This window comes from Lepisma saccharinum, chromosome 16, assembly GCF_977018435.1.
Source record: "Lepisma saccharinum chromosome 16, izLepSacc3.1, whole genome shotgun sequence".
NCBI lineage: Eukaryota > Metazoa > Arthropoda > Insecta > Zygentoma > Lepismatidae > Lepisma > Lepisma saccharinum.
In genome coordinates, this window is record NC_139244.1 from 6,804,800 (window position 1) to 6,825,793 (window position 20,994).

The following is a 20,994-nucleotide window of genomic DNA, read 5'->3' on the forward strand; positions in this document are numbered from 1 at the left end:
TACATATTTATATACTTTGCGGTAGCTGACGAAAGGCTATGAGAAATGGAGAAGAAATAACAAGTCTTAATAATTTCAGTGTTCTGGGGATTGCTAAGTTCAGTGTCTTTAGAGATGAGGCTCTTTGTAAGTGTTCGATATTATTCAAAACTAATTGTTAATGTTTGTTAGAACAACCCCCTCCCCAGAATAGTTTGGTGGGGGAATTCCCCCTGGAATTTCGCACCCTGCTCAAGACTATTCAATTACATTAGTACAAAGACGAAATTTTCCCGGTGAATACAGTTGCTGTATGGCCTACACAAAATGTGATTTACATGTATTAATAAGTTTTGTAATACTTAGAATCATTGAATGTCTGTCTGTGCAGGTATGAGTCTCGCAACTCAAAAGATGATGAGAAAGGAGTTTAGCAGGTAAATGTCCGGTCACTGCCGGGTGAATGTGGTGAAATACGCATAGCACAAAAAAGGCTGGCAGTGATCGGAAAAGGGTCAGATGGCTTTTAGAGGAGAGCTGGAGGTCTTGAGAGGGGGAGAGAGAGGTGTTCGAGGCTCTGCGTGCCCGAGCAGGGTAAGTTCTATCTTCCCTTGTGTCTGCCATTCTCAATCACGGCTGTTATGGGTCTAGAAAACATATTTCGTTGTCATTTAATCTGGTTAAGTTTGTACCTCAAATGCAGTCTTTTATAATAACAGAGTGCTGAGCCATTAGGGCTGCTCTGATTCGTGATATGCGTTCTGTAGGCAATAGTACAGAATGTCATGCCGATTTTGTTGCACGGAGAGCGAATAAACTAGATGCAGGCATAAACTGTCGACATTTTAAATACTACTGCTCCTTTACTTGCACAAAGTGAAATAAAGTATGAAGATGCATTAAAACATGCATTCATCTTCTGCTGCAACATGCAGGAAAGCATCCATTTGCCATATTCAATATTTTTACAAAAGAATACCACTTATATTTGTAGTGCACATGCAAAATAAGATGTCGTTAAGGGAACATATATGATATTCATGAAATATCTTATGTGATTTAGTCACTGATGGTGAATTTTTCCTCATAAATGCAGGTATGAGTGCGCATTCAGAATCTTTCATTTTTTTCAGTATGAAACTTTCAGAATTTCACAGAATTTGACGTCATTTTTGGTGTACCAGTGCGATGCACACTGCTGAATTCTGGAAAGTGCGGAAGTGTTCAGTAATGCTAAAGAAAGTGATTTTCAATATTAGGATAGTAGCATACAGACTTCCGTAATTAAATACTTTATGGAGAATGACAATCTTGACAAATTTTCAAACCCTGAACAGAGCATCTACTTGCTTCCTACCTCTCCGCATCTTCATCCAAGATGATATTTTCTTTATAATGCCACATGCTGGATAGAGCAAGGTCTTGCCTGACAGTAGCCAGAAATAAAAATAAAAAAAAACACCAATGAACAGGCATGATTTTGAATCTGGGACCCCTGGGTTTATAGCATGATGCTGTGCTAGACTCCACCACTGAGATTGGTGAACATACGATTTTGGTTTTGTTCCTTGTCACCGACAGGTTCATAAGGTATGTGTCCCATTCATCTGGCCTATGAGTAGGGGCATGCATATTTCGTTTTTGACGAAAAAACGAAATTTGAAAAAACACATTGTAGTGTTAATTTTTCATGTTCTTGAAAGGTGTGAGATGCATTTTGTGACCATGTTTTGTCACGAAATAATGCGAAATTAACTCTTAAACACGAAATTTAGGGTTTATTCACCGACGCGACACCTTCAGAGGTCTGAATTATCCTGAGAGTTATGCAATTCCCGGAAAATTGATTAATTCTGCTGTTAATATTGGAGAAACAAAAATTGACTCCTTTACACAGAAATAAACTTAATACTGGACAGATCACTTGAGGGATTTGGAGCACAAGTTGCGTAACTCCACTTTTCGTGGAAATGGAGTTACATTTATAACTTACAAATCTGAAGTATCAACATTTCAGTGCTAGAAGTAAATCTCACCTAAGTTTCAAATTCTTGTTCATAGAGGCACCACTGTTTATGCTCCAACAGCTAAACATAATACTTAAGTTATTTAAAATGTGCCTCTGTCTCAAATGAAGTTACGCCACTTGTGTACTGGACCCCTTTCACACACACAAACTAAATTCAACGACACATATAATCATTACTCTTATTTTGCAAGCGAAATGAAATGCAGCTATTCAATAACCAGGTTTTATTTCACCCCATATGATTAAACAATGAAAGCATTTTGGTGACCACACATAGGGAACTCTGCAATAAGTCTACTTCAGCTTCTTCTTTGGTCGGAGGTTGTTGCTGTGTCCACACTTCTTCTTGCGGCAGTTGGTGGCACGGGGATGGAGGCGAGCGTAGCACTTGCGGCAAATCATCTTGTCGCAGTTGTACTTCTGCGCAAGAATACGAAGAGTTGGCTCGATGACACCACCTCTCAATCGGAGCACCAAGTGAAGGGTCGACTCTAGAACAAGCAAGAGAAAAAAGAGGAATTTGCTTTAGAAACTGTACAACATGTGTGTTCATGATCGTAATTTTAGAACAAAGATATTCGGTGCTCATAACTAGTTCCCCTAAACGCGAGTCCTATGCAACATTTTCGAAGCAACAAATTGCAGTGAAACCTTGTATAGAGGCTATAGTCCATGTGCAGGTGAATGCAGATGAAAAAAAATAGTTCAAATATTCACCAGCAGGTGGAAATGTGGTGCTGTAATATCAACAACCAAAAGTCAGATATGCAAACTTTATTTTGAGCATATGTCAGGTACAGCAGTTTTCAATATGTGCACCATCAACGTAAATGACCCTTTCGAACTGCAAGACAATGATCAATGGCCGCATGAAGTGTTTCCCAAGACGATGCGCACCAGATTTCACACATTTCCCGGTGAAAATTTGTACTATTTTTTTTATCAGCATTCACTTCCCCATGCCCTCTATTCCAAACTTCACTGCAATCCAATGCTTTGAACGGACTCTGAATGGGGAACTTCAATTATGAACATGTATTATTTATAAAACTGTTTGGGTCCGCAAAGCCAGACAGAGCTTTTGCCTTGGCCTTAGTCAAAGCAGCAATTCTGGGTGAAGCAACCCATTTTTTATTCTGCGATGGCCTAAAAACGTCCCAGCAAATACAATTAAGCAGGCACACGGAACAGGCCATCAGGTTTTACAATGCTATCAAAGTAAAAGCGTTTAGTGCCACTTTATGTGCAGGTCTATAGTTTCTGGGATCCTTGATTGTTTTAAAAATTAGCATGTCAGCATGTTGGTTATTTGCATTCATCACTTAATACAGGAGAAAGCTCCTTCACTTCATATTAAAGCTCATTTTCTGAAACTAGCACCGAGGCAAATACCATAACACACTGTTGTCAGAAGACTAAAACTCTCCATACCCTAATTAAAAGCTGGATGCTTAGCATGCATAACAAATGTGGAAAATGAACAACTAAACTTCTGTCAGACCAGGCACAAGAGCCTAAATAGTTTGCAAAATGCAGCCCAGGGTGTACTATGTGCAAGAGAGGCTGACTTTTGGGTGAATTTAAAAAAAGGTCACCCTTTACATTCCCAAAACCAATCCAAATCACTGTGCCTCAACCAGGACCTCTTGGTTACAAGGTTTAATTGATTTACTTTGTTTTACTTTGTCTTTCTGACACTTTTCAGCTAACCGCAAAGATGAAGATGAGTGATATCATAACATTGATTAAGAAACACCCAAAAACAACATCCACGTTCAGGTCGGGACCCAAATCTGGAACCCCTACAAAATAACAGTACTGTTACATTTCATATTCATAAAATTTACAGAATGGCAGAATTTTACACTTAGAACAGTAGAACTAACGATAACTAATCTGCCATGTTTTCCAAATTATCCTTTTCATTGTTCTAATAAAACTGTTTGGGTCCGCAAAGCCAGACAGAGCTCTTGCCTTGGCCTGAGCCAAAGCAGCAATTCTGGGTGAAGCAACCCATTTTTCATTCTGTGATGGCCTAAAAACGTCCCAGCAAATACAATTAAGCAGGCACACGGAACAGGCCATCAGGTTTTACAATGCTATCATGTCGAATCTTGTATTAATTAATAAATTAAAAGTTTTAAGATCATACTTCAATATCTGTAACTTCATCTTAGATGGATTCATGGCTTTCTTAATATCATATTTTAAGAAAAAAAAGAAAAAAAGCACAGGAGAAAAAGTTTCAGGTGCTTGAATTACTTTTAGGTTCTCTCTACCCCAGCTGCTGATATTTTTTTAATTATAAAATTGTAAATGTTCCTCGAAAGGGGGTTGTTCCTGGGTAAACAAAAAAATCTGACAATTTGATTGTCAAAGGCAGGGATGGAACTTCTGGTTTGGCCAAGTTTCCTATGTAAACAAGTAGAATAAAGATTGTCTTAGAGTTTATTTTGTTATAAAAGATTGAATACAAATTGGATCACTTAAAATTTTAAAGTGATATAGATGGATTGATTGAGTTGGTGTTATAAGTCTGCTTCATGAACAGTAAGGCTAATCGGGACTGGATCTACAGTTTAAACCACCATGTGCCTCCACCAAGTATTGAACCTGGAACCCCTTGATTACAAGGCGACGATGCTACCACTGCGCCATCCAAGAGGCTAGTGATATAGAGAAAAAGGTACCTTCAAAAAATTGGGAACTTCCTGGATCTTTACGATTCGGATATACGGGACAATACAGTACTAATATTTTCTAAGGCAATGTTGATCTACCAACAGTTTCGATTTTTGATAAGACTCCTGCAGGTCGAAATGAAGCGTACATTAATTTTAAACATTGAAATACTTAATTACAACAGTAAAAGAAATAATAATGATTACCAGTTATAATTGTTATTATACAATAACATAACCTAATTAAATAAATTTTATTTGAAATTTATTATTAACGTTCTTGTTTACTATCATCATGCTATTCCGGCCACAAACCCAGTGAATATCCAGAACAACTATTTTTCATTAATTCTTTTACATTTTAGTTTCTACAGTGGAACATCGATTTTAAGTTTTTCATGCAGGTAAATGTAAAACTGAGGAAAATTCTACAGCATTATGGTGTGTTGGGACCATGAAGATTGAATGTATAATGCGTGAAAATGTAAAACCGGGAACATAAAATCTTTTTTTTTTTTTTTATTACATTGATATGACTGAAGACTAACCAATGTGAACTTATTTCTGTTATTAACAATAAAAATAATATTTCTGCTTTGAAAAGAATGATGCCAATTTCTAGGGGGAAAGTCGATGGACCCATTCGACTCCCATGCCCATGGAGAGAGCGATTAACTATAACCAAAGGGCAAATGCATTATATGATTGTAAACTGGTTCTACTTTCAAATTTAATCAACACATGTGCATTAGACAATTGAAATTTTCGAAACATGTAAAATACATATCTTAATTTGATTTGATGAACTGCCGACTGCAGAAAACAGAAGCCACACAAAGACTGTCACATTTCTTAAGACGCCGGCTTTATACCTTTGGTGATTCATAACATTTACAAAATCGCAAAATTTTGCACTAAATTACATGCCAGTTATATCCGATCAGTAAAACTAACAATAACTAATCTGTCATATTCCTAATATACATGTTTTTCCTATACTCTTTTCCAGCTCTGGCAGAGAGAGCAGCCATTTTCATTGTACTTAAACTGTTTGGGTCCGCAAAGCCAGACAGAGCTCTTGCCGAAGCAGCAATTCTGGGTGAAGCAACCCATTTTTTATTCTGTGATGGCCTAAAAACGTGCCTGTAGATACAAGCAAGCAGGCACACGGAACAGGCCATCAGGATTTCAGATATCAGTTCTGGAAATGCAACTAAGTTTTTGATCATCTAAACTAGCCAGATGCTAGTCTTTGATTTTGCTCCATAAAAGAACTTGAGGAGTTAAGCTTGACAGTCACTGAGACACTGACAAAAGTGGAGAAACAGATGTGTTTCCAGCATCACAGTAGGTGATAAACTTTAAGATAATCTTTAGACTTCTGGCCCGGAAATTCCACAGTTCGGTTCTGTGGGGTGGGCCATATGTAAATAACATGAAATTTAGTTCTGAACCTGTAAAGATTTTTATTGATCGTAAGAAAATATATACATATATTAACCTGGCATAGCTCATACAATACAAACATAAGTTATATGTAACCTTTACATAACTTATGGGCATAAGTAAATGTTGTGGAGTGGTTCAAATCTATCTCCCACTCACCATCGCGACGTGCACACCAGTCGCACTTCACTAACTCCTTCTCCAAAGTGTCTCCTGCATCCATGTATGTGAATATGCAAAGTTTAACCACAGCTTGTCACATACACCCTCACTCCTGTCAGCACTATCTCGTTGTCCTGCCCTTCCCCAAAGATGCTAAAACTTCCCCTTCTTGCAATGTTGCCGGTTTTTTTGTAACCTTATCCACTGACTTTAACACACACCAATACACACAAAAAACAAGGAAAAACTAACAAAAAGGACACCCTGGCCAGTGTAAGTTAAAAAATAAATTAGGGTGGCACTACAGTTCCGTGCATTCCCCTGTAAAGGGCGTTACACAATTTGATTTCATTAGAAACAGACAACAGGTCCTCCTCAGTGGATATGCAGTCTAAGGTGTTGTGTTTTGCACTCTTGACTGTGGGACGGCATGGGTTCAGTCTGTGGGTTTTCAGCCTGTGTTTAGGACAGGTGGCAACCCACCATCGTGAGGAAATTGGGGAGCTACAAGTGAGTAGCTTAACCCTGTCATGGATATCTCCTATAACGGCTGGGGGTTTGACGTGATGACCCCATGTCACACCTATATTTTTATGACCTTTCCAAGAATCTAAGAAATTGAGAATTGTATGTATCTAAAAAAATGAGTTCCATCTCTATTTTGGAAAACTTACTTTAGGAATATACTTTTATTAATTTATTTCTTCTCCAACTGTTTTCGCTAGCATTACAGACCCTATATAAAGGCAAAAATTTGGCTGGCAAGTGAGTTAGACTCCGCCTGCAGGCAAGAGAAGGTGTGCTCCGCTACTGTGAGAGACCAAACACCAGAAAGGGAGAAGGACTCCACTTTCGGGCGAGATGAGGTGCGCTCAGCTACGGCGAGAGACCAAGCATCGCAAAGGAGACTCGCTCCACCCTAACCAGCGAGAGGCCATGAGTAGTAAGGGCTCCATTTTCGGATGAGAGAAGTGACTAATCAGCTTTCCTTTTACTTCCCCCAGCCTCCCACCGCAAGGGAAGAAATTATGCTCTAATAGGATTATTATTTTAGGACAGATTAGTAACTGGTTTAATATGTAAACGTAGGGCCTTATGTATCAAGGTAAACTGAGTACGGACTAAGTTTATCCATTGTATCTCTGTGTCTAAAGTCCTGTTACCTTAATGTAAACTCATAACCTCTCTGTATTAGTCTAAGTTTTCTTTCTGAACTTTGTAGTTCAATAAAATTTTATATGTTAAAGTCAATCCTGTGTATCGCTCTGGTCAAGCCATTGGCTACCCTTTTAACTGGCAACATACACCCGAACCCTGAGAGTAATTTAGAGTCTCGTGACACTGCTGGAGGAAAAGGTTAGCATTATGGGTAAAACTGGAACTAGTCCTATCTATGTGGAGGGCGACGACGACTCTTGCATACTGCTATACAGATTGGACTGAATTATAGTAAACATTATGGAGTCTGTTCCAGAGAGGCCCGTGCTAAGTCAACCTTGGTCCACGAGTACGAATGTTACAACCAGTTGAAGATCTCCACACCTGTAGGATTGTGGGAGGGAGACTGGCAGTCAGGAGATAGACCAAGGCCCTTACAGGCTGTAGAGCCAAGGGTTATTATGTTATTAAAATCAGACAACAGAAGCTCCGTTCCAGAGTTTCCCTGCATCTCAGTGGGTGTTAGGCTTTAGAATGCAAAGGCATGTCCATTACTTTCCGAAATACTACAGGCAGTTCAAGCCAATGAATTGTAAATGTTTTGTTTCACTCACATTGTAACGTTCATTGGCAAATTGTTACATAACAGAAGTGTGTGCAAGAAAAGATCCACAGAAAATTTTCCTTTGTTATTATGTATTTGTTACAAAGAATAAACTATGCAAATACTTTTCTACAGATAAACGTCCAACAGAAAGTTGGGTACCAAATAAAAAAAAAAATGCTTCCTCCTTCTTCAGGTCTAACTAGATATCTAGACACTGGACATGGTGTCACATGAAATAGTGTTAAATAGGGATAAGGTTTAAGGAATCTATAAAAAACACTTTCCCATTTGTCTTACATGTTCCCTCCCGCATTTGCATACAATTTTGTACACACCTTTCTGTTCTTCAGGGTCTTCTTCGTTCCTCTCCACCTTTATTATATTCCGTAAAACATTTTTCAATCATTCCACATTTCACACCATATCCTTTCATTGTTTTTCTATTTTTTCAGAAATTCCTTTATACTTGATGAGATCTTTGAACAGAAAGAAGGATTGGTCATGAGCAATTTTGTATTTTATAGTGAGTAATACGCACTTCCTCATCATGTGGCCACCAAATTTATTATTTCATTGAATTATATCTGGTCTTCTAGATACCACCCACAACTAGGGCCACATATTTATGAATACAAGATCAACATATTGGTGTTAAAATGGTGAATAAAACCATAAATTTGATTATGCACTACACTTAAGACAAAATAAACATTTCCCTTGCAACAGCACTTTTATGTAGTTATCAGACAATTAAGTTTATTCCTGTGTAAAGGAGGATATTTTTTCTTCTCAAATACTTAACAGAATTTATCAATATTCAATGAATTGCATAACTCTCAGGATAATTAAGACTTCAGAAAGTGTCACATTGGTAAATAAACTCTAAATTTCATGGTTAATTATGGTAATCCACATTTTGTAGTTCACTTTGCGTATTTTCAGTGTAGGAAAATACATCTACCACATATCAGAAACAAGAAAAATGAACATTAAAGCTTGTTATTACACATTTCGTGTTTCCATCAAAATATGAATGCCCCTATCCATAATAATATGACAAGCGAGTGATTCCTTAGGTGGGGTTGCAAAGCATAAATTCAAGATGAATGCACAGGTGAACTCTCTGAGAACAAATATTCCGACACAAGAGCCCATATTAACAGACAAAAATGATGCAGTATCATTTCTTTCACATGAGGGATGCAGCTGGCCTTAGAAAGCTTCATATCAGGGACTGTGACTGACTGACACACACACACTCACTCACTCTGAACACATTATCTGAGAATGTAAATGTGTGTCCAATGTGTCAGCCTTTGAAGTCTACATTATTTACAGCTGCCCAAATTTGGGCCACATCCGAATCGGCAGCACATGTCACATAAAGCACCGTTCCATCCGGGACTCAGCCAACCTCCATTGTCCGGATTGGCGGCAGACAGAGGCCAGCATAGTCTGCCTTTTACCTAACCGCTGCCCGCTTGCACGCAAGGACAGGTATACCTGCTCGCCTGCCCACGGCAACGAGTCGACTTGCGTCTTTACCCAGGTTCTTGGTCTTCAAGGCACTCTGAGCTTACAAGGTAACTGGGCATTTAACAAGACCCGGGCACCTGCAAAACCTGCTGGAAGGAAACAGCAGCATGTCGCTCCAGGTGTTTCATCACCACGTGGACGGCTGCAGCCAGTGTTGCCTACTTACGAAGCTACTAAATCCTACGAAGTCCTAGGAGGAGCTTCTCCTCCAAGGAGAATTTATATACTTAGCGATTTCAGTTCAGCGTAAGCAGTTTTTATCTTATTGCCAGGAAATGCACGCAATATTACAGCTTCATTTATCTAAATGAATGATCGAGCAAACAAAAATCTCCTCACTGAAAACAAATTGTTTTTCATTGCATGGTGCCTTAACCAGGCACGCAGTGGCACAACCAGAGGGGGGCAGGGGGCATTGCTCACAACCTTAGTCTAGCCGAGGGGCCAGGGTGTGGATCCAACATTAAAGTACAAGAAAAAACAGGCTAGCAGAATTTAAGAGTAGCAGGGCTAAAGGGTACTCAAGATGGAATTAATTTTCATATTTTTCTTGCATTTTCCTTCCAGACGGCCAAGCGCACCTGCAGAAGGGGAATGGAGGGGTAATTGCAACCCCTTGATTTCAAATTTTATGAAAGTAGAAATATATTATAAAATATTATACAGTCTCGTCAAGTTCAATGCCGTAGCAAGGGGGTAGCGGGAGTCGGTTTTAGTGAGAAAAGTTTTAAAACAGATAATGCTATGGGGGCTCTTGATATTATTTGCTATTAATGTTGGTTTGTTACGAGTTGGATGAACTGATTATGTAATGTATTTATATAATATATATGCTTTAATGAAATTTTGAATATGTACACAATTTAGTGTTAGCATATGTATTTCTTATTTTACGTCGCTCCATGTGAAAAGAAAATATTGTAGATGGAAATTTTACATGCTATATGTATGTAAAATTTGGAATGCATTTATCATGCACTTTCTTTCTTTCAAAAACAGTTTGTGAGCTTGTTTTCCATTATTAGCTAATGTGAAATTGACGTGCTGAAAAAAATATTTCTAATCCTCTGTTTCAACACAAATGCGTGAGAACCGACTTCCACCCCCTGTTTGCATGATTTATGAGGATAATAATGCCTTTCATGCTACTTTTATTACTATTATTGTGATTGTTGTTGTTGGCATGTTTATCCAAGTACTTGCCCCCCCCCCCCAAACGAGGGTAACGGCAATGCCCCTGGCTGGCTACGGCCCTGGTGTTCGCTGTAGAACAGTGTGTTGTTCGACTCGCGACCTCAAAGTCAAACGTGACATGTTTCAGTCCTGCCCTATATCACTATATATCTATACGTATATTGGTTGTTTACGACATGTACTTATGGATCCTGTGCCACGGAAAACCTATTTCAATCTGTGTGTGTAGGGGGGGGCGGAGTAGCAACATTCGTAAATCTCATTTCATTGGTGATGTGGCTTACGAAGCTTTGAGTTCCCTTTTCTAAGTAGTGAAAATATATTGCAGTTGGCAACACTGCAGACAGGTGTGCGCCCGGTGCAGTTTCTAGTCGAAGCAACTACGTCATGCAGAGGGAGGGGCGTGCAGTTGATTGAATGAACGCACTGAGACCTACTAGGTATCTCACGACTGCGGGTACCCAGCGGGTTTTCGATACCTGCCAAGAACGATCTGGGCAGATGGTCAGTCAAGGTGCTCAAGCGAGGGTGTTGCGCAGGTTGCATGGCATTTCAGGAGCGATGTCTCGCGAACGGGTCTGCTCCAGGTCTTGTGCAGGCCTCTAGCGGCAGACGTGGAGTCTGAGGTGAGAGCTGTGAGGAGCGACAGATGCACCCCTGAACTCGCTATGGTCCTGCGATTGGCAGCCATATTCCAACTTTCACTTTGTACGGGCAACATTTACTGAATAGACTATGTATACTTGGACATTTTATCAATAATATTGAATGTAGAAAAATTGTAAATGAAGAAATGGCATGTTACATTTTTAATATGAGTACTAAATAGGTGGAAATCATTGTGATGTTTGTTTGGTGTCTGCCTTCTGCTTCCGTATGGTACGGCTGCACCCCAGAGCATGGTGGGTAACATTTGGGCTGATACCTGATGGGAAAAGTACAACCGTACTACAAGGGGACATGTAGATTCGGACGACTTGGACGTGACTTCGACGGAATGAGAAAGCAATGGGAGAGAACGGGACTGAGTGCCTGTCAATCTGGACATGGCCTTGGACAGCCAAAATTACTCAAAATACTAATGTTTCTTGTATGTATGCATTAAAAAATATAGTGCAACATAGCTCTTCAGGACCAGCCTAGAGTATCAACTTTACTACAGGTGTTTTTACTAGACAAAAAAAAAGAAGCATTTACATTCTTACGTAAAACATGCCGACAGCAACTACAATATAACATCATATTAATGAACAAAACATTTACCACTTAAAATTGAGGAATAATACTAGAGAATATTTGACAGTCTGCATGTTGAAATTGGAAGAAGAGAAACTTTGGTGAGGTTGGAAACACTGCACTCTTTAGTACCTCACCTGGAGAATATCAGTATCAGATTTGAGCTTTCTTTCTTTTCTCACTGAATTAAACAGTTTCAAATACAAATTTCTTCGGTTTCTTTTAATTTTTACACATTCCTCCTTATACCAATTGGTGGTCATGTTGCGACACTATAACTGAATACAAAAAAAAGAGAAAAACATAAAATTGTTTGTAAATGCTAACCTTTCTGAATGTTATAGTCTGAGAGGGTCCTTCCATCCTCCAACTGTTTCCCTGCGAAGATCAACCTCTGCTGGTCGGGGGGAATTCCCTCCTTGTCCTGGATCTTTGCTTTCACATTTTCAATCGTGTCCGAAGGTTCCACCTCAAGGGTGATAGTCTTGCCCGTGAGGGTCTTCACGAAAATCTGCATTTTTCTTTTTATGTAACTCCTGAAATATATACAAAATGGATATAAAACCATTCCAAACAAGATGTATGCCTGTAATATGCAAAAAGCACTGGGCTGCCAAGTACTTTGTTTCGGCTGGAGCCCCTCAAAGTTACTATGTAAAACTAGTCCTAAATACAGGGTTATTCAAAAAATTTAGTACGTAAAACTTTTCCTAAATACAGGGTGATTCAAAAAGTTACTATGTAAAACTTGTCCTAAATACAGGTCAATTCAAAAAGTTACTACATAAAACTTGTCCTAAATACAGGGTGATTCAAAAAAGTCACTATGTATAACTTATAACATATTGGTAATGTGCGAATTACTCACAATTGAATATAAACTTTAAGCTAAAAGATTAAAAATCGACAACTTACGTGTGTGAGTATGAGATTCTTTCGTACTACGTTTCGGAGGTTACACTACCTCCTTCTTCAGGTTGAAACGATGTTATTCAGACACCTGACATGGTGCCTCGTCGTGAAAGTGAAGGTTAAGGATTTAGGTTAAAAAGTTGCTTGAAGGACACTTTCTAAAAAAGAATGTAAATTACACATCTAAAACCCAAACCAGTTTTACCTTGGGAAGCGCGGAAAAAAAGAAATTACTTAAGGGGGTTAAGGAAGGGAATATCCCTACGGCCTTTGGGATACCTAAGACCCATAAAGAGGGGATTCCCCTCAGACCCATCATCCCCATGTATGCACATCCAGGATATGGTTTAGCTAAAGAAATGATTAAGAGGATGGGAAAAATGAATATGGACACTCCGTATAGTGTCAAAAACTCTCTTATGGTTAAAGAAACTATTGAGAAACTCACCATAGGGGAACGGGACGTAATTTGTAGTTTCGACGTTATTAATCTGTACCCCAGTGTCCCCCGGGACAAAGCTGGGGACTGTTTGTATAGATGGTTGATTGACCAAAACGTTGAAATCTTGGTCGCCTGGGAGTACGTCCGGTGGTTTTTTCTCATTACGGGGTACAATTACTTCCACGTTAACGATAAAATCTTCCGACAAAAAGAAGGGTTGGCCATGGGCAATCCCATCTCCGGTCTTGTGGCCAACATCTTCATGCACTACGTCGAAAAAGCCGCTATGGAGCATGTAGGGGGGAGGGGGGAGGTAAAATATTATGGGAGATATGTAGATGACATCCTCATCATAGGGAATGAAATCAAACTTGATAGCATTTTCGACCAATTGGGGAAGCAGGACCCCAGGATTGGGTTTACTAGGGAAGATATGGCCAACGGAAAGATCCACTTTCTTGACTTGTGCCTTACTAAAACCGGACAACGGATCGTAACCGGGGTCTTCCATAAACCGTTAGCTGGAGAGATGTACCTCCATAAGAGATCCCAACATTCAAATAGGACTAAGTTAAATGTTTTTCTTAACTTTTTCATTCGCGCCGAAAGACTGTGTAATGACGAGAAAGAGAAAGAGAAAGAAGGGGAATGGATAAGGAAGGTGGGGGTAAAGAATGGGTACACTATCCGCGACCTGGAAAAAGTAGCTAGGAAAGCCAAAAGGATCGTTAGACAAGAAACATCGCAAAATGACAAAGAGGATAAAAAAACGGAGATAGGTAAGGGGGAAAAAAACACATATTTTGTCGGGATCCCGTATTTTAAGGGGGTCTCTGAGAAAATTGAAAAGTCCGTGAGGGGTTACGGAATAAAATGTGGGGTAAGAGCGCCCCGGAGTATCGAAAAGCACTTTACATCCTATAAGAAAGGGAGGGGGGATAGGCGCAACAACCCTGAAGAGCGGAAGGGAGTATACAGGATAGTGTGTGAATGCGGAAAGGAATATGTGGGACAAACCGGGAGAAGTATGCAAGTTAGGTGGGGAGAGCATGATAAAGACGTAAAGGAGGGCATACCCAAAACTGGATTATCTGAACACATATTGGTTAACCGACATAAGATTGCTAAAAGGGAAGTTATTAGGGAGGTTAACAATAAATTGGACAGAAACGTATATGAAGCTGCCTATATATGCGCGAAAAATTGGAATAAACTTAATAGGGACGATGGGAATTTAGAAGACGGCTGGGTTAATTTCTTTAAAAAATGGGATAAAGCCGCAGTGTTTAGGGACGAGATGGGCTTCCATGTTACTCCTGAGGTTAGGAAAGCCGCCGAGGTGGAGGTCGACTTCTCCTTGGATTGGTGATTCCCGAGCCCCAGTTTGGAAGAATTGAGGAGGGGAAGTCTCTTTCCCCAGGTATGGGCCGACACCGTGCATTCGCCTACCCTGAGCATTGGTCAGCAGTTCACCGACTTCAGCCTTGGATGTTCTTTTGTTTTTATAGTATTGCGCGGTTTTAGATGTGTAATTTACATTCTTTTTTAGAAAGTGTCCTTCAAGCAACTTTTTAACCTAAATCCTTAACCTTCACTTTCACGACGAGGCACCATGTCAAGTGTCTGAATAACATCGTTTCAACCTGAAGAAGGAGGTAGTGTAACCTCCGAAACGTAGTACGAAAGAATCTCATACTCACACACGTAAGTTGTCGATTTTTAATCTTTTAGCTTAAAGTTTATATGTATAACTTGTCCTAAATACAGGGTGATTCAAAAAGATCTTTATACGTTCACAATCCCATAGGTCTTTAATGAACTGTGACACAGTAACATACTATATGTGAAAGGAAAACTCGTACAAAGTCTCATTTCTTGGTCTCGGACAATGGACTCTGCGGGAAGGTCTTTTTGTACCTTTTGAAGAACTCAAATTATGCACAAAGTACATTTTCTACATTCCTTTCTACTCATGTATAGCATGTAACTATATTGCAATTCATTTAGAGTTACGGTGTGAACGTTCAAAGATTTTTTGAATCACTCTGTAAATCTTGAATGATATACTTCTGCCACAGTCTGTCTTCACACTGAAATTACATTAATGGTTCCGAATATTTTATGATTTTTCCAAATTTCAGAGAAGAAAGACAAAAGTATTGCAGAATTGTATAAATGATTGTTACAGTAAATTTGAACCTTTGTTAAAATAATTACCACTGTTTCGAATTCAGAAAAGTGCAATTTATTATAAAAAAAGATCTAAAAACTAAATGATTGTAAAAGTACATTTGAAGCTTTCTGACATTAACTAGCATTGTTTTTTCTGAAAAGTCTTACTTATCAGCAAAAAGAAGATGTAAAATGTATGTAACACAAATATCCCTGCTTCCAATTGACACATTCCACAGACTACTGACAGGAGGCTCGAAGGGGTTTCGTGCTTGAGACCAGCACCTGTTTACATGAGATATTGAAAGCATTTAGGGAAATTATTGTATTACTAAGAGCCCTAAACCTGGGCTGCCTAACCTAACAAAAGCATTTTAGAAACATTATTTGAATACTAACAGAACTAAACCAGGCTTGCCTAACCTAACTACGAAACCCTTTTGCACCACACACATGACATAGATGGCAGCAGCAGTGTCCATAACCAAAACGAATGGCTGGTTGCAAGAGAAAAATCGTATGGGAGTATCTGTATGGAAGTGGAAAACATTCTGAAGGAAATACACAGTAAGTCATTACTAAAACTCCGAAGTGTGTGTTAACAGATACAAATAGAAATTCTACCATGTAAAAAATTCCTGTGTACCACAATGAAAGCAGAATTATACAATCGGAACTTGGGCCAACATTATTTTTAATTTCTTGGAAGAAATGCAACTACTATCTACTACACTGTATATGTTACAGTAATGCATAACCCTCATGAGGTTTACTTTCCAATTCAAATATCTTTGATATGAAGAAAAATATTCAATCTGCTCTTTTAAGTTGCATTATTATTTATTGCCTCTGCAGGCTAACCATCATAATAGCAATAAATGATAAGCTGAAATTGATGAGGGGGCATGGTGTTATGTCACTAAATGCTTTTGTTGTTAGGTTAAGGCTCTTAGCACTAAAATAATAAATAACACCCCGAAATGATTCCAACACCTCATCAAATAACAAAGCCTTGCATGAAAATCTGCTTGAACAGTAAACCAAGCATGGACACTCACAATTTCTCCAATAAATAATACTACACACTGAAGCTTTTAAATGTGTTGATTATTTTGTTTAAGTTTTAAACTTACTTCCACAATTGTACCAAGTATTCTATAGTATTTTCTAATACTCCTACAAAACCTGGAAACAATCATTGAACATTGAGAACAGTTTCAAAATTATGCCTACCAGTTTTTTGCGACTAGATAATTTGAAAAAAAAATCTGGTAAGAATTTACGGTACTTGTTTACTATCCTTCGGACAGATTTCGTACAAAGCCCCACAAACCATTTCCAGTAAGGTTAGGTTAGTTAGGGTCATTTTTAGGTTACAATAGTTAAAAATATGTTTCGAAAAAATATTCGTAGCCCCACACACCATTCCCACATAGCCCCACAGGTGTCCGAAGGATAGTAAACATTTACCAAATTTACAATATAGAGAGTATACTAACTAATTTTGGCCTTCGGTATAATTTAACAATACAGGGAATTTCTCCAATTTGTTTGAAATTTCGAATACTTACTAATTTGGGTCTCCTAATCACGAATCTGCACTTAAAATTTGGTGCTCACGTATAGAAATTCCTGAATTATGGCTAGCCCCACGAACCATTGGCACGTGGTTAGGTTAGGTTAGGAAACATAGTTAAATTTTAGGGTCGTAGTAATATCAGGAATATATATATTTCATTCTTTAGGTATTCGAAACTGAAAATCTTGCGATAAATAATGAGAAATTGTGCATTGTCGGTTGCGATGACTGACCCTCGTATTTTGCAAGTTTGACACGTGAGCGCCAAATTTTAACTTCCGATTCGTGATTAGGAGCCCTAATTTAGTGAGTATGCCGAATTTCAAACAAAATGGACAAAATCCTGGTATTGTAAAATCGCTCCTGGCCTTCTAATCACGAATCTCTTGTTAAAATGCATGGGTAGTCCCACAAACCATTCATGGATAGCCCCACGAACCATTTCCGGTAAGGTTAGGCAAGCTTAGTTAAAATCGTGTTCGTAAAACAACATGATTTACCTCTAAAAAAAATTCCACTTATATTGGCTTTTTCCCCGATTTACACACGTGACCCCCGCATTTTAACAACCGATTCGTGACTAGAAGGCCAAATTTAGTTACTATACCAATATTAACAAAATTGGAGACATTCTCTATATTGTAAATTTGCTCCAAAAATCCTTATACACAAAACAAATCTACAAAAAATCATAAATAATGGCAAGTTTAACCTGCTATAAGAACGGAGTCTGGCGGCTAGTTGCTCAATATGTAATTTCGAAAATATTTGCTCCTGAAATTGCAGGAATTATCGCTCCTGTTAAGTTCCAACATACGCACATATGTGTGTGTGCATGTGGAGGAATGGAATGGACTTATTCATGGAAAGGAGAAAAAATAATATATAAAAACCTATCAGCTGAAAAAAATATAAGAACACCAAACAACAGAGCCTACCTTCTCACGAAAGAATACAACGGCCCTAAATTCAGCCATGGGTACCGTCGACACTCCGTACCCCCCGATAAGGTGATGATTTCTGTGTCATTTTTGAAGATTATGTTCTATACGAACTATTTGTCTTGTTTTTAGCTTTAGGAGTAATGAGAGGTTTTTTTTATGGGACTATTTATGACGTCATTTTCATTGTTGCCATCTGCATGTGATATGAAGGAACATGTTACGTTATTTGTGATTTGTAACTTGGGAGCAGTGTTTGAAATATCTGAGATTGAAGGTTGGCAATCCTGGTGTTACGTCAGGCGATGTTTCGGCTCATGTCACATGGTACTGGGATTTTGATTGCAAGGTGGGTGTGCGTTTTTAGTGTGGTAGGTGCTATTCATTGAAAATGCATATTGGGGAGTGTATCGACATTTTCAGTATCGTGGCATTCTTTGGCCGGGAGCCGGAGGGGTATATCCGTGAGTTGCAGGAGGATGGCTTAGTGACTGCGAAAAAGAAATGTGTCAAATGCAGTGGACAATATCTCAGGAATATGTGGCTGAAGTTAAAAATATGGCAGCGAGCAGACAGTGGCCAATTTATTTCATTTTTCACAGTCAATAATTTAGGCCTCTATATCATGTATCTGCAGTTAAAACTTGGCACTGACATCATGCACACCATTCACGGATAGCCCCCCCCCCCCCAACCATGCAGGGTAAGGTTAGGTTAGGCAAACAGTTAAAATTTGGGGTTGTAGTGCCAGGAGTGTTAGTTTTGCTGCTGTTTGGGATTCTTTTACAGGAAAAATGAGCAATAATAGTCCGGAATAGGAGTTTCTTGTGCTTACGCAGGTCATACCTTGCAAATATCTCCATTATTTGTGCTTTCCTAACGCTGGAACCACTTTTATATTAGGCACTTCCTTTATGCACGACGAGGAATGCCTACGAGGTTAGGTTAGGCCTGTTAGGTTAGGTTCCATTAGCATAAATACAAAGAAAAATTAATATTTTGGCTTAGAGAACTATACAGTGTATTGCACGTTGATTTCTTCGTGTTGGGTAAATGGCATCTTCCGTGGAGCTACTGTGTTACGTTACGATAAAAAAAAACATAGTTTATTTCGTTTTTTTCTCGATTTACTTACTTGACCGCCAATTATTACAAGCATATTCGTGATTAGGAGTTCACAATTAGTGACTAGGCGATATTTCATAGAAATTGGAGAGTGGTCCGGTATTGTAAACTCGTTCCTTATTATTTCAGGATATAAAAGAATAGAATTCATTTCCACCTACTGAAATTCAATAAAGAAGATAATTATCAAGCTAGCTATCGGCTCTAAAACGCCAAGTTCCAAAGACACGTGCATCGAAAACTGCTTTTTGAGCGCGTCAATTTCATATTCAACCACTTGCAAATTGAGTAAACAGAAAAAATGCTACATCAAATATTATTGTAAAAACTACTTCTACATGTATTTCTCTTAATACAAAACTAAGTACTAATTTATACATTGGTTACGATTGCACCATACTTACAATACATGGCCGACATATTGGAAAGCGCATGCGAAATGCTTTTGTACGAGCAGTAATCGTGTAAGACCTAACAATATCAAACTAGCTACATTCAATTACACATATTTATAAATTTTATGGACTAGACAGAAATATTTTTTTACCTGTGTGCAAAACTGTATTTCGACGCAACGTAAAAGTCTAACGTCCTCCTAGGACACGAGTGTGAGAGAAACCACAGATTAGAGAAACCTACAGCCCTGGCCCAAAACCATGGTAACGGTTGAAGTTTTTGCTTGCGATGACGTGTGACCGGCCAAGTGAATGCACCACTTCAATATAAAGTCACGTGAAATGACAAAACGACAGTGTTGCAGTATGCAGATATTAAACACCAGAATAATAACAATGTCTAGATGAGGATGTGTACTACAGGCTGTGGGAAAGGAGATGTGATAGCCACTAACGCCGTCAAACGGTTGGGCGGGAACTTTACGTCACATACCATGAAGAAATAATAGGATCTGAGCTGATTATGTCCTTTGCAATTAGTCACTTCATTAAATGATTTACTAAATCTCATCAATTTACATTGTCGAGTTTATTATTTGTGTTCTTTTTGGTTTAGGTTCAATATCTTCTCCGTAGAGAAAATTATGATCATTTCTTTTTTTTCCTTGACCCTGTACATCCAGGGTCAAGGAAGTCAGTAATAAGGTGTGTTACATACAGTGTACACCAGGGCCGGCGCTAGTAATTTTGCCGCCCTGGGAGGTGGCGGCAGATGCCGCTCCCTCTCGAAAGCCCCCCCCCCACACCTCCCGTCATTACGTAGCAACGGGAAATTGAAAATTAATATATTCCTAAGTAAAACATCAAACTATAAAATGAATAATTTTATTGTACTATTAACCAAAAAAGGATATTTCGCTCGACCACAGTTAAACACTAATTTTATATGAGACTTATTTTATATTTTATGAAAACTCTCTCTTTCTCTTAAATGTATCTTAAATGTAACAAGTATTAGGAAAGAAATGAAGGCTTGAATTCATATGTTTAACGTTGTAGGTCTGTGATACATGATTGGATTTTTAAAATGTGGCTGATCTAAGGTCTGAATTCTTTCCTGCGTTTTCCCCGCATAAAGCGGCTCTGGGGTTCACCCAGCCTCAAATGAATGGGTGTACCATGGGGGCAACCCTGGGAGGTAAAGGCGGCCGGAGAGTGGTGCTGATCATATCACCTCTAAAATCGCTGAGATCGAGAATGTGTGTGGGCCTACCCCCACATCCCCTAAACGTGCCTTCATGACATGGTGCTATGTGCACAGGGAACTTTACCTTTGCATTTAATATTCTTCTTCGTATAAAGCTATCTTGCATAAAATAGAAACAAGGGTGTTTCAGACA

General features: G+C 38.8%; 1 protein-coding gene and 3 non-coding genes across 4 annotated transcripts; all 4 read right to left on the bottom strand.

Moving 5' to 3' along the window:
• Positions 1-2,217: 2,217 nt before the first annotated feature.
• Positions 2,218-19,832, bottom strand: RpL40 (ribosomal protein L40). Its single transcript, XM_083137136.1, has 3 exons — positions 19,747-19,832; positions 12,356-12,564; positions 2,218-2,499 (listed from the first exon to the last, which is right to left on the bottom strand). The coding sequence occupies exons 2-3, from the start codon at positions 12,543-12,545 to the stop codon at positions 2,303-2,305; spliced, it is 387 nt and encodes a 128-aa protein (XP_082993262.1). The 5' UTR covers positions 12,546-12,564; positions 19,747-19,832; the 3' UTR covers positions 2,218-2,302.
• On the bottom strand, positions 3,057-3,206 carry LOC146000636 (small nucleolar RNA SNORA79). The gene has a single exon (XR_014443510.1). It is a non-coding gene; the product is annotated as a small nucleolar RNA SNORA79 (small nucleolar RNA).
• On the bottom strand, positions 3,946-4,095 carry LOC146000637 (small nucleolar RNA SNORA79). Its single transcript, XR_014443511.1, has one exon. It is a non-coding gene; the product is annotated as a small nucleolar RNA SNORA79 (small nucleolar RNA).
• Positions 5,735-5,872, bottom strand: LOC146000635 (small nucleolar RNA SNORA79). Its single transcript, XR_014443509.1, has one exon. It is a non-coding gene; the product is annotated as a small nucleolar RNA SNORA79 (small nucleolar RNA).
• Positions 19,833-20,994: the final 1,162 nt, after the last annotated feature.